This window comes from Triticum urartu, chromosome 4A, assembly GCF_056163025.1.
Source record: "Triticum urartu cultivar PI428250 chromosome 4A, HENAU_Tu73, whole genome shotgun sequence".
NCBI classification, from domain to species: domain Eukaryota; kingdom Viridiplantae; phylum Streptophyta; class Magnoliopsida; order Poales; family Poaceae; genus Triticum; species Triticum urartu.
This window is the reverse complement of record NC_141876.1, coordinates 593,264,028-593,277,354: the sequence shown is the minus strand read 5'-3', so window position 1 is coordinate 593,277,354 and position 13,327 is coordinate 593,264,028. Positions and strand designations below refer to the sequence as shown.

The 13,327-nt window shown below is 47.7% G+C and overlaps 1 protein-coding gene across 3 annotated transcripts; it reads left to right on the top strand.

Annotated features, from left to right (window-relative positions):
- The first annotated feature begins 8,205 nt into the window (after positions 1-8,205).
- Positions 8,206-11,253, top strand: LOC125554357 (small ribosomal subunit protein uS13z/uS13y/uS13x-like). 3 transcript variants are annotated; one of them, XM_048717930.2, is made up of 4 exons: positions 8,206-8,803; positions 9,487-9,626; positions 10,458-10,618; positions 10,924-11,253. In XM_048717930.2, the coding sequence occupies exons 2-4, from the start codon at positions 9,579-9,581 to the stop codon at positions 11,009-11,011; spliced, it is 297 nt and encodes a 98-aa protein (XP_048573887.1). In that variant the 5' UTR covers positions 8,206-8,803; positions 9,487-9,578; the 3' UTR covers positions 11,012-11,253. The 3 variants fall into 3 exon arrangements, with proteins under 3 accessions (XP_048573887.1, XP_087375239.1, XP_087375240.1); XM_087519113.1 differs by having other exon boundaries at positions 8,207-8,803; positions 9,487-9,735; XM_087519114.1 differs by having other exon boundaries at positions 8,207-8,803; positions 9,487-9,735; positions 10,854-11,064.
- Positions 11,254-13,327: the final 2,074 nt, after the last annotated feature.

The window sequence follows — 13,327 nt, the reverse complement described above, 5'->3', positions numbered from 1 at the left end:
AGCGAGGACGGCGTGGGCGGCGCGCGCACGGGGAGCGGGGGCGCTTCCAGCCAGAGACGAGCACCCAGCCACCAGGCGGTGCCTCCGCAGCGACCTCCACCCGGTGGATCTCGGAGCGCGGGGGAGGACGAACCGGCGAGCGCGATGGCTGGGGGGCGGGGGCAACGGGGGAGGCAGGCACCGAAGGGGGCGGGCGGCACAGGACCTGCCGGTACGACGCGGGGGAATCGCCATCTAAGGAGGGGTCGCGAGCCAGCGGTCCGCGCGAGAGCGGCCGGCCGTCGCAGCGACAGACGATGGGGAGTTCGTGGCGCAGGGGTTGGACAGCGGGGCCGGAGCGGCCGGCGCCGCGAAGGGGGTGGGCGCCGGGGCCGGAGTGGCCGCCGGCGAGGCTAGGGAGCTAGGGAGCGGGAGATCGATGTACTATGTATGAACGCCTGATGTCCGACTGATGGAACTTGCAATAGTTTTTTTTTGTTGCAGATCAATCCACTTTTTTGTTTGCACTCCTATGTGTTGGAACAGATCGACCCAGAGAGATGGCCAGCGTGACACGGACAGATGTCGGTGGCGCTTGATGTGATCTTTGTATTGTCATTAATCAGTACTACTTGTACTAGCATCTTTTGATGGCTGTCTTTTTTTCACGTCGTTGGCTCCAGACTCCATCAAACCTTGAATCTGGTGCCAAGGATTTGTAGCTTTGCTTCTAATATTTGATTCTTCACTGTCAGGTCAATACACTTGAAAATGTATCCTAATTCACTTTCTTTCTTTTATCCTGAAGCACCTGTAATTCACTAACAGCTCGCATAGCGCTCCCTTCCACTGTTTGAAATTGTTCCATGCTGAACTTCCGGAAGGATCTCAAAATCTAATTCAAGAATCATAACGTTGCTGAATCAAGTTTCTAAACATGGTGGTTCAGCATCTCAGGTTGTCCCTTGGGCTGGAGCTACCTCACAAACTGCACATGGTGTTCTTTTTGCTGCAATCCAGCGCACTTGAAAACCTATCAGAAACAAGCAGAGATATTTTTTTGAGCCGGGCTAATCCCCTTTTCATTATCGAAATAATGGAAATACAACCGAGTTCCAAAGAAAGACAAACAGGAAAAGGGAAAAAGCGAGCTCAAGCACTCCAGGGAAACCCGCTGTAGTCGCTCGCAATCGAAACGACCACCACGGGGCGAAAACCCTGAAGCACAAGCAACTCACCGCAAAGGTAACAAAGTTTTCACAACCCACACCACAGCCTACGCAGAGGCAAAGACAAACACCAGTGTTTGAGAAGATCAGGATAACAAAATGGAGCGCCTAAAACCAATCACGACCATCTTCAGGAGAGTGAGCTTCAAAAGTAGGGGTCCGCTGCCAAGAGTCATCCCTAGGTGGTTCCTGTGTATGCAGACGCACAAAGACTCATCATCTTCTTAGCGTTCATCCTTAGAAGTGCTGCGCCTTGCTCCAGCTCCGTTCGTTCCTCGCCTTTCAACAAACCTGCCCAGTAGGAGAGATGTGCACAAGCATTGAAAACAATCTTAAAAGGAGATGACAATTTCTTGAACTCAAAAGTAGCCTGATTCCTGCGGTTCCAAATGGCCCAGCAGATGGCCGCAAGCCCCACAGTAAAGTGTTTCTCTCCATGGGGAAGAAAAGCATAACACCAAGAGTAAAACTGACAAAGGTTGTTGGGGCACAAATCAGTACCCAGCACTGCACCAACTGTGCGCCAGGCGACCCTAGCGACGGGGCACAGAAAGAATAGATGCAGATACGTCTCCCTATTTTTGCAGAACGAGCAACAAGGGTTGCCAGCCCAGTTTCGCCGTTTCATCACATCTCTAGTGAGAACAACGTCTTGAAACAGTTGCCATAGAAAAATCTGTATCTTGACAGGTAATTTGGCCCTCCAAATCCATGTATAGTCACAACCAGCAAGATCTTTTTCCAGATAAGAGTAAACTGATTTGGTAGTGAATCTACCTTTGGGACAAAAACTCCATTCAACCCTGTCTCCCTCATCAGAGTTTATAATGTTATCAACGGCCCCTTGCACCCCCTCTAGCTGGCGGGTCAGATCCGCATTAAGCCTGCGTCTGAACATGCTCCCACCAGCCTAGGATTTAAATTGGGCTATAGTATCGTTCGGGAAATTAGTAACACTGAAAAGATCTGGATATACATCACAAAGAGGAGGGTGGGAACCAATAGGGTCCAGCCACACACGAGCTATGTTGCCCGATTTGAACACGATCCTTCTCCCGGCCATGTATATATCTTTAACTTTCAAAATCGATTTCCAGACCGGAGAATCGGCAAATCTGGGTTTGACAGATGCAACCGAGCTGTTTTTAAGGTATTTAGCTTTGACCACATCTTGCCACAAACCTTCTCCCGTGTCAAGTTTCCACCACCATTTAACAAGGAGAGATAGATTTTGTTTGTGAAGATCTTTCACTCCCAAACCTCCTTTACTCTTAGACCTACACACCCTGGCCCATTTGACCAGGTGGTATCGTTTCTTCCCCATCCCACCACACCAGAAAAATTTGCGGCGATACTTGTCCAACCTCTCAATAAAAGTTTTGGAGAGAAGAAACATAGAAATATAGTAGTAAGCAATAATGGACAGGGAAGAGTTCAAAAGGGTAAGCCTCCCTCCGGATGAGGCAGCATTGCCAATCCAGGAGTCGCAACATTTGAGATATCTAATAGCAACAAACTCCCAGTCTGAGTTTCTCAGAGAGGAGTAGCTGACTGGCACCGCTAGATATTTCATAGGGAAGTGACCAATTTGACAGCCAAAAAGGTCAGCATATTTTTTGAGAGTCAAATCGTCCCCCCCCCCACACACAACACCTCGCTCTTAAGGAAATTAATCTTGAGCCCGGACATCAATTCGAACAAGTACAGGAGAAGTTAAAAAGATTGTTTTTCTGGGCATTAAGAATCATCTTAGTAAGACACTCAGCAGCAATGTTAAAAAGGAAAGGGGACATGGGGTCCCCTTGTGGGACCCCCTTATGACTTTGGAAGTAAGAGCCCGTGGTGTTATTGATTTTGACACTAACTGTGCCATTATGAAGAATTTTCTCCACCCATTCACACCATTTTGTGCTGAAGCCCCTCATCTTGTGGCATTCAAGCAAAAACTCCTAGTTAACCTTATCATATGCTTTCTCGAAGTCAAGTTTCAGGACAATTCCTGTCTTCTTCTTGACATGAGTGTGATGTAGAATTTCGTGCAATGTTAAGATCCCATCCATGATATTACGCTTCTTGATAAAGGCATTTTGGTGGCGACTGATAAGTTTGTAAGAAAACATAGCAGCCCTATTATCTAAAACCTTAGTGATCAACTTATAAGGGCATCTCAAAAGACAAATAGGTCGAAACTCTTGGATTTTTTTGGCCCCGTTAATTTTGGGAATCAAGGTAATAGTCCCATAATTCAGTCTCTCTACATCCAGTGTCCCTTCATAAAAGGCCTTAAACAAGTTCATAATATCATCTTTAACAACATCCCAACAGAATCGATAGAACTCTGCTGGGATATTATCGGGTCCAGGGGCTCTATTGCTGTCCATAGAGAAAAGGGCTTTTTTAACCTCTTCTTCACTAAAGGGTCTAGTCAGGAACTCGTTATCCTCATCCGTGAGTTTTTCATCATCACCCCAAGTGTCAGGATCTAAGTGGAAAAGATTTCCTGGGGCCGGACCAAAAAGCTCATTATAATAGTGTGTAGCATGATTAAGCAAATTATCAGTCCCCTCAATGGTGGTGTCGCCATGCGAGAAGGAGTGAATAGTGTTTTTACGTTTCTTCCCATTGGCAATCCTATGGTAAAATGCAGTGTTTTGATCACCTTTCAACAGCCAGGTTTCATGTGATTGTTGAAGCCAATATAATTCCTCATTCACCATGAGTTGATGGAGTTCGTTACTAAGAGAGGCTCTTTTCATAAGAGTATCAGGATCAAGAGGCCCTTGTTCTTCCATAGCTTCTATGGAAGCAAGCTCGTCCTTGATCACTTTTTTCCTTTTTTTGATGTGCCCGAATTTGTGCGAACCCCAGCCTTTAAAAAAAAATTAAACCGCTTTAACTTGATATTTAGAACATCTATAGGGTCCGAGGACTTAACTGGTTTCTGCCAGATTTGATTGACCAAAGGGAGGAATTCCTCATTAGCCATCCAACTCATCTCAAATCTGAACTCTCTAGGCTTAGGAGTTTGAGGTTGCGAGCTGTTTGTGGACATAAGGAGGGGATTATGGTAAAACAAGCAGAGATGAACCATGGCAGCGGGCGGGCGGCTCGCGGCAGGAGGCCAGAACCAGCGGGCGGCCGGGTCGTAAAACGCCGGTGAAGCTGAAGATGTGAGGCGGCGGAGGGCGGGTCAGGACAGCACGCAGGTAGAGGCGAGCGGCCTCTTAAGACAGGTAGACCGCGACGCTGAATGGCACTGGCGGTTTTAACAGTGGGCAGGCCACGGAGCTCAGCGTCGGCGGCTCTCCCGGGTAGAGGAACAGCGCGCCGGCCAATCAACAGCAACAGGACGGCTCAACGCGCGATAAGAGCGGCTTCAACGCGGCCACGGCGGTTCTGACACAGAGTCAACGGCGACTTTAAATGAGGCCATTGCGGACGTAAGGACGGCGATCGGCGGTGCAGCGCGAAGCCGAGCGAGGGGCGGCCCGAGAACGGCAGCGGCTTGTGGCGACAGGGCTGGCTGAAGTGCAGCCATTGGAGGTGATTTGAAAGCCACTGGGGCGACTCGCCGGTGAGGCGGCCATGGTTGCTTGATGCAGAACATCGGCAGTTCTGTAGATGAGGCCGCGGCAGCGGCGGGTCGCTCAGGCATTGACCAGCCGCCACGGCGGAGTGAGACGGGTCGCGTAGGTGTAGGCGGCTTCGACGCGCTGGTGAACCCACGGCGGGCCCGCGACCATCACGGCAGAGGCAATCGGTAGGGGCTTCGCAGCAGAGGCATCCGAGTCAGAACCGGAGGCAGGCGACTTGGAACAGAGGCCAAGGCAGAGTCCTTGTCTGCCATCTCCCTGCTGCGTGGTTGTGGTCGATCCAGTGAATCCCCGTCCACAACTTCCTGTGGCTCGTGCACCCCCTTCTCTCTCTCCTTTTTTTTAACACACGGGTGGCTGTATTGTTCATCGGTCCTCTGTTGAATCCGACCAGCGGTGCGCTAGGCTTTATGTCTAGACGCGTCCTAGTTGCTGCAACTTGACAAGTCACCCAAGATTGCCATAAAAATTACTCTCGTCTCGGTCTCGGCGAATCTTCACGGTGCATACGACGGCCGCTTAGCACGCAACCCTAAAAAATTCTCAGCCTTAATTCCATACACGTTGTTCCGACTGCTTGTCGAGGACGTAAATTTTTCTGCACCGGCTCTTCCTCATCCGGCGTCGCAAACTTCTCGATCCTTGAAGAGCTCCCTTCAAGAACTCAACAACACCGTGCGCGGGTCCTATGGTGAGCGCCAACTGTCATGGTTTTGTCACGGCAGATATCCTTAGTGTCAGGACTTAATTGCGAGGTCAACGCATCTATGTGGTAACTTGAGAGGGGTTGAGTGGAATCGAGAGACGCAACACAAGACAAGGATTTAGACAGCTTCGGGCCCCGGCAAACATCATCCGGTAACAACCTTACATGCTGTTTGAGGCTAGGTCTCATTATGATCACGAGGGAGTCGCCGGTAAACCGGCTCTTTGTGTCTAGCCCTAAAGATTGTTTCTTCTTACTTGTCGCTTGTCCCTCTTTTGGGAGCCCTGCCCCTCCTTATATATGTTGAAGGGGCGGGTTATATGTGGAGTCCTATTAGGATTAGGACTAGTCTACCTTCTAATACAAACCGGATACAAGTCCGGGTCTTAACTCCTTACAAGGTAAATATTCCTTATGCCTTTCCTTGTTAAACCGACCTACCATAGTATGAACCGGCCTTCATGAACTGCCCATTGGGCCACCAGGTCTTGTCGCTTCTCTGACCCGCCTGCCGGATTACCAATGAATCGTAAACAGCCAGGTCCAAACGGGTCGCCAATGAATCGCCAAGTCTTAGCCGGGTCTCAAGTAAACCACCAAGTCCGGCCGGGTTATATTTCCGGCCGGTTTATGCCGCGGGGTATATCCCCGACAATACCTATGTAACTTACCTACACCAAATTTGAGCTCATTTCATTTATCCAATTTCTCTCGCTAATTTTCCCAAGTTTCTGTCCAGGGAATAGCATTGTGAAGGAAGTACCACTTTGGCATGTCCAAATGGTATCAATTTTCTACAGTGCTTTCATATGCCCAAATAACCACCCCCCCCCACCAAATTTCAGCTCAATCCATTCATTATTTTGAGCCCAGCTTCAACATTCATATTTCTGTCCAGTGTGGTACTTTGCAAAGTAAGTACCACCTAGGCTCCTCCTTTTGAGCTAAAAATTTGTGAAGACAGTCTTCTTAGTAGATGATCATCTTCGGCCAAAACTCACGCCCATTGGCCACGTGCATTTCCCGTACCACTAATCAAACACTTGGCTGCTAATTCATGTTCGAGCATAGTTCGGTCTCCTTGTGAGAATCTTATGTTGTAACTTTCTTCCTAGCACCTTCCCGGGGAGTACCCAACCCCCTAGACATGCCTAGGCCGCTCAGAACATATGGCAACGGCACGGTCATGCGGTGACCACGCGGCGGGCATGCGAGTTTACGGGCTCTGGAGTTGGGGCCCTCGTCCACCATCCAAACCTTGATGTATCGCCACCAAACCATGTATTTATAATTAAATAGATACTTATGCACCTAGAAGTGATTTTTGGAAAAAATAAATAGCAAACTATGAGGCAGCTACAGTTCAAATTTGACCCGCTTCTTCCTGAATCGGCGGAAATTTGTCTTTTTCACGAGAGATGGATCAAAGCTTTTGACACCCAATCATTTTGTCAATTGTGCATTAAATATGGCCTAGTATTTTAAAAAATTAATTTGGTCCAATATTGCAACAAATATATGGTAGGTCCTTCACAAAAAACTCATTTCAGGCACTCAGAAAATGGAAAATGAATTTTCTGTGCAAAAAAATGAAAACTCCCTTAGGAAACATTCTTTGGAATTTCAAGATGCACCCTTGTGCATTATATGAGATTATTCGAACAAACTATACCATGAATGTGGCCATAAGATTTATCATTTGGCTTGAAAGCCATGAATTTTCACGCATGATAGCTCATTTCTGAGAACACTTTTTAAAATAAAGGTTGTATTACAAGTTTATTATTTTTCCTGGAAACTTGGCCACATATGATGACACAATGTGAAGGTTTTCCATTTTTTTGAATTTGTTTTTGAATTTTTTATGCCCGTTTCAAAATGTGGTCAAAACGGCGGGCTTGACCGTTCCTAGCTAGTGGTTGAATCTTGGAAATTTTTTGATGTTTCTCTGATTAAATAGATACTCATGTACCTAGAAAAAAAATTGGAAAAAATAAATAACAAACTATGAGGCAGCTATGGTTCAAATTTGACCCGCTTCCTACTAAATCGGCGGAAATTTGTCTTTTTCATCAGAGATGGATCAAAGCTTTTGACACCCAACCATTTTGTGAATTGTGCATTAAATATGTCCTAGTATTTTAGAAAATTGATTTGGTCCAATTTTTCAACAATATATGATAGGTCCTTCACAAAAAAACACATTTTGGTCACTCAGAAAATGGAAAATGGTTCTTTTGAGCAAAGAAAATGAAAACCTCCCAAATCAATATTGTTTGTCATCCCTAAATACACACATGTACAAAATATTGGTTTATTTGAACTAACTATAAGAGGTTAAATGTTTTCCATTTTTTTAATGAATTTCCTATGCCAATTTCAAAATGTGATCAAATTTGACCGCGCGACCGTTCTTAGTTAGGTGCTTAATAATGCAAAAATCATCCATGAAAGGTGGTTTAACTTAAGTGAAAATCTTAGTGATGCCATTTTGCGAAATATTTTCGGTAGTTGCTTCAACCCCCTGTTTTTAGCACTAAGAAAAGTAAATTTTAATAGCTCATTTTTAAACCAATCAGGACGCAGCCCACGGATCACCCCCTTTATTCGATCTGAGTCGTCCCCCTACTGATCCAGCGTCTCTCGATCCCCTCCTTCCCGAGAAACCCTAGGGCGCTACTGCCCCTCCTCCCTCCAATCCAAATCCCTCCTCCGCCGCCCCTCCTCCCCCATCCAGATGCAGATCCCTCCCCCACCCCTCCTGTCCACTCCAGCAGCCGACGCCCCTCCCTCACCGTCGACGACCCACACCGCTGCCGCACACTACCGCGCCCTCCCCTCACCCTGGCCCAATTCAATCCAACCCCGTGCGCACACCGCTCCGCCGCCATCGACCCCTTCCTCCCTACCCTCCCTCGCACCCATGGCGTATGCGCTCAAGGCCTCCACCTCCCCCGCCCTCGCCACTACCTCCTCGGTGATGTTCCCCTCCTTCTCAGCTGCCTCCGCGGCGCCGAGGGGCCGCACCGCCGCGGCCAGGAGAGTCTCGCTCCGCAGGGCCGCACCCGCGACCTGCTACCCCGTGCCCGCGCCAACTCCAGCAGTTGGCTCGCTCGCTTGCTGCTGCAGGTGAGTGCTGGTGGAGCTCGAATTGGGGAGGAGGAAGGTTGCAGATCCGGCGGGCGAGGAGGCGAGCCGTGGGTTGCAAGAAGGCGATGGTGGTGTGCGCGCTCGTCGGCTTCCTCGGCGTCCTCTCCGCCGTGCTTGGCTTCGCTGCCGAGGGCACCCGCGTTAAGGTAAAACAGTCCAACGGTCTCCAGCGCATCTCGCCGCGTAGGAAACGGCCTCCCTTTTTGCTTCGCTTTGCTTGCTGCTGGTTAAGTTGCGCGGTGCTGCTAGATCTCATCCCCCCACCACCAACTAAGAAGAAACATCGGTAGGTGCGCTGTGCAGGCAGAGGGTAGAGGCCTTATTAGCTACTTGTTGATGATGTGGTGATGCTAGTAGTATCGATCTCGTAGCTTGGGGATCGACCCTCCCGCTTTGCAAAGCGCATTGGGGATTTTCTTCATTAGCCAGCAGTGGTAGTTGGTGTGGCTGCTTCACCACGCGACCTTGTTCAACCAAAGCGTGCTACTACTACTGTGATTACTGACTGTTGCCCTCAACGAAGATCATTGTGAGGCCGACTTGAGTGGATTGGGGTGGATTCTTGCTTGGCCTAAATTGCCTCACACAATCTCTCTTCTAACTAAAATAGTATGATTGGGTCAGCATTTGTGCATGTTGCTTCCTTTCCATGGAGCTCACTTGCTGCCGCTAGAATATGTAGTATGTACGTATGCTACATGCTGCTGCTATAATATGTAGTATGTATGTATGCTACATGCACCACATTTCTCATTGTGTTACCTGGTTCATACTTTGATATACAACAACTGGGTTTCTGATCATGCTCTGTTCCTTGTTGAATTTTCAGGCGATTTTGACATCATCAATGCAACACCAGCTGTACAAAATAACTAAAAATTCCCAGGTGTACCCTGTTCAAAGTATGCTGCATATCAGCACATGCTAATGGTTAATGTGCATGCTCAACCAGAAATCAGAATTGCCTCTGTAAGATGTTGTTTGTCAGTCATCCAACAGCAACTTGGTTCTGATTATTGCATATCAGCACATGCTAATGGTTAATGTGCATGCTCAACCAGAAATCAGAATTGCCTCTGTAAGATGTTGTTTGTCAGTCATCCAACAGCAACTTGGTTCTGATTATTTTCTTAGTGATGTTGTCTTGTTCTGCTTCTAAATTAGTACTGCTTTATCCAAGCCTGGATCTCCTATATACTGTAGTCCCGCCATGCAATCTGATCCTGACACAAAACATTACTCTGCCTAACCCATGTCTGATTTATAACATAGTAATATTGTGTAGCTTGATTATTTCTAAAATGGCGGGCAAATGTTGCTGCAAAGATATTAGTGGTATATGTGCATGTAGTTGACAATATGATTTCACATGTGTGTTTTAACATTAACCATATAGATTATGGTACTGTTAATTTGGTGCAGTTGAATGAGTGCTTGGTGTTGATATTTTCTTAAATGAGCATTATTTTGTCTTATAATAGATTGATTTGCACTGTTTTGGTTAATCATAGTCCCACAACCATATGTGATTTAATTGACTGAGATGTTGCAGTAGACTTTGTTGCTAGCTATTTAAGAACACTTGAGATATTATATAAACATCATGTTGTGATCGTGGTGGTCATCGTGTTAAATAAATTGTAACACTGGTAGTCTAGTAGAAATTTTGATCAAATTGGAACTTTCATATGCTTATAAAGCTTTCCTATGAACATTCATAGGGATTTTAGCATGGCTACTGTTGGCCCTTTGTATTAATATGTAATTAGTGTATGTACAAACTGAATGTTAAAATGACAGGGATTTCTGATGGCAGTGGTGCACATCCCGCGCCAGTTCAAGGTGCCAGACTGGTTCCTGAACAGGAAGAAGGACTACAAGGACGGGAAGTTCTCCCAGTTCGTCTCCAACGCCGCCGACATGAAGCTCAGGGATGACCTTGAGAGGCTCAAGAAGATCAGGTATAACCTCGCCGTTCCCTATTCTTTTCCCCCTTGCTATTGGTTGATATATGACTGTGTTAGATTCAACTACTGAAGATGCTTGCACTTCATATCAGGACTAGCAGTTTGTGTCTTGTTGGTAGTATACAGTTTAATTTGCTATTATTAGCTAGGGTTGTTGATAGACTTTATTTTCTGCTAGAAGTCAAAACTTCTGCCAGCTCTAACTTGGTTATATAATAGTTGAATTCAGTAAATCTTTGGGGTGTTGATACACTACTGTGCAACTTCTATGGTATGTGAGTTCCTTCTATTGATGCAAGCATTGACACAATATGTCATGTGCGGGGAGCTGGAGCTGGGCCAAGGGAGCAAGCAGTGCTGCTGGTTACTTGGGGCCAAATCGAGTAGGATGGCGCACCATGGCATGTGGCGGCCTATTTTGCTTCCAAGAGCAGTACTGTTTATTTGAAATGAGATGTACTCGTCTACTGCCTAGTAAAAAATTGAATGATTGTCATGTACTGTCTATGATGTAGTGAGCTGTAGGAGTGAAATGAAATTTTATCTGTTGTTGTATGTGTTATTTTCCTGTAATGTGTTGCGTACATTTTACTTGAACATTAAATTCTCCAGAAAATGTTCTTACTGGACCTGATAGTGTCCATGACCCAATTATACTTGTACTATTAATATTCCATGGCCCAAAAAAACGTGGGCTGAAAAGCTATTCAGAAGTACTATAAGCAGGCCTCGACTCAAATAGAAAATAGAAACAAAAAGGAAACGAACTATGTGGAAAGGTAAAGGCCCATTGAGGGAGTCCTGGATTAGGGGGTCTCCGGACAGTCGGACTATCTCCATTGGCCGGACAGTTAGACTATGAAGATACAAGATTGAAGACTTCGTCTCGTGTCCGGATGGGACCCTACTTGGCGTGGAAGGCAAGCTAGGCAATACGGATATGGATATCTCCCCCTTTGTAACCGACCTTGTGTAACCCTAACCCTCTCCAGTGTCTATATAAACCGAAGGTTTTAGTCTGTAGGACAACAACCATAGCATACAATCATACCATAGGCAAGCTTCTAGGGTTTAGCCTCTCTGATCTCGTGGTAGATCTACTCTTGTACTACCCATATCATCAATATTAATCAAGCAGGACGTAGGGTTTTACCTCCATCAAGAGGGTCCGAGCCTGGGTAAAACATCGTGTCCCCTGCTTCCTGTTACCATCCGGCCTAGACGCACAGTTCGGGACCCCCTACCCGAGATCCGCCGGTTTTGACACCGACATTGGTGCTTTCATTGAGAGTTCCTCTGTGTCGTCGCTGTTAGGCTTGATGGCTCCTACTATCATCGATAGTGATGCGGTCCAGGGTGAGACTTTTCTTCCCCGACAGATCTTCGTATTCGGTGGCTTTGCACTATGGGCTAATTCGCTTGGCCATCTAGAGCAGATTGAAAGCTACACCCCTGGCCATCAGGTCAGATTTGGAAGTTTGAACTACATGGCCGACATCCGCGGAGACTTCATTTTCGACGGATTCGAGCCACAGTCGGGCGCGCCGCACTGTCGCAATGGGTATGACCTAGCTCTGCCGCCGAACAGTACTCCAGAGGCTGTGCCCGCATCAGCTCCGACCCTTAGCTCAGAGCCAACTGTGCCAGTCGAGGACTGGTGGTTAGACACCGCCTCAGGGGCTGCAGTCTCAAGGGCGATCGAGCCGAACACCAGCATAACCCTCTGCGCAGCCCGTGACTCCAAGGTGTCGGACTCTTTTTCGGACTCCGAACCATGCGCGCCCCTAACAATCGAATCTGATTGGGCGCCGATCATGGAATTCACTACCGCGGATATCTTTCAGCACTCGCCCTTCGGCGACATTCAGAATTCACTAAGGTCTCTCTCTTTGTCAGGAGAGCCCTGGCCGGATTATGGCCAACAGGATTGGGATGCGGACGACGAAGAAATTCGACGCCCACCCACCACCCACTTCGTAGCCACTATCGATGATTTAACCGACATGCTCGACTTCGACTCCGAAGACATCTACGGTATGGACGACGATGTAGGAGACGAACACGAACCAGCACCTATAGGGCACTGGAAAGCCACCTCGTCATATGACATATACATGGTGGATACACCCAAAGAAGGCAATGGCGACGGGATAGCGGAGGATGACCCCTCCAAGAATCAACCCAAACGCCGACGTCAGCGGCGCCACTCTAAGTCCCACCAAAGCAAAAGTGGTGATACCGGCACAGGAGATAATAACACTCCAGATAGTGCCGAAGACAATAACAAACCCCTCCAGCAAGATTTAGAGAAGGAGGATGGAGGAGCCATCTCTCCTGAGAGAGCGGCTGGCGGAGAGGAGGAGGATGACAATCACATGCCCCCCTCCGAAGATAACGCAAGCCTCGGCGACGATGAATTCGCCATACCAGAGGATCCCGTCGAACAAGAGCGCTTCAAGCGCCAGCTTCTGGCCACGGCAAATAGCCTGAAGAAAAAGCAGCAGCAGCTTCAAGCTGATCAAGATCTGCTAGCTGACCAATGGACTGAGGTCCTCGCGGCCGAGGAAGATAAACTCGAGCGCCCCTCCAAGAGTTACCCAAGGCACGGGTTACTACCCCGACTGGAGGAAGAAGCATACAATACGGCTGATCGGCCACCTCGTGGCCGCGATAGAGAGGCATTCCAGCCAAAAACTCAGCCTC

Bases quoted from the DNA above. Each gene is read 5' to 3' on its own strand.
- LOC125554357 (XM_048717930.2), top strand. From the start codon at position 9,579: ATGCTAATGGTTAATGTGCATGCTCAACCAGAAATCAGAATTGCCTCT. The intron at 9,627-10,457 runs GTAAGATGTTGT...TTAAAATGACAG, and splicing joins CAGAAATCAGAATTGCCTCT to GGATTTCTGATGGCAGTGGT. The intron at 10,619-10,923 runs GTATAACCTCGC...TATTGATGCAAG, and splicing joins GAGAGGCTCAAGAAGATCAG to CATTGACACAATATGTCATG.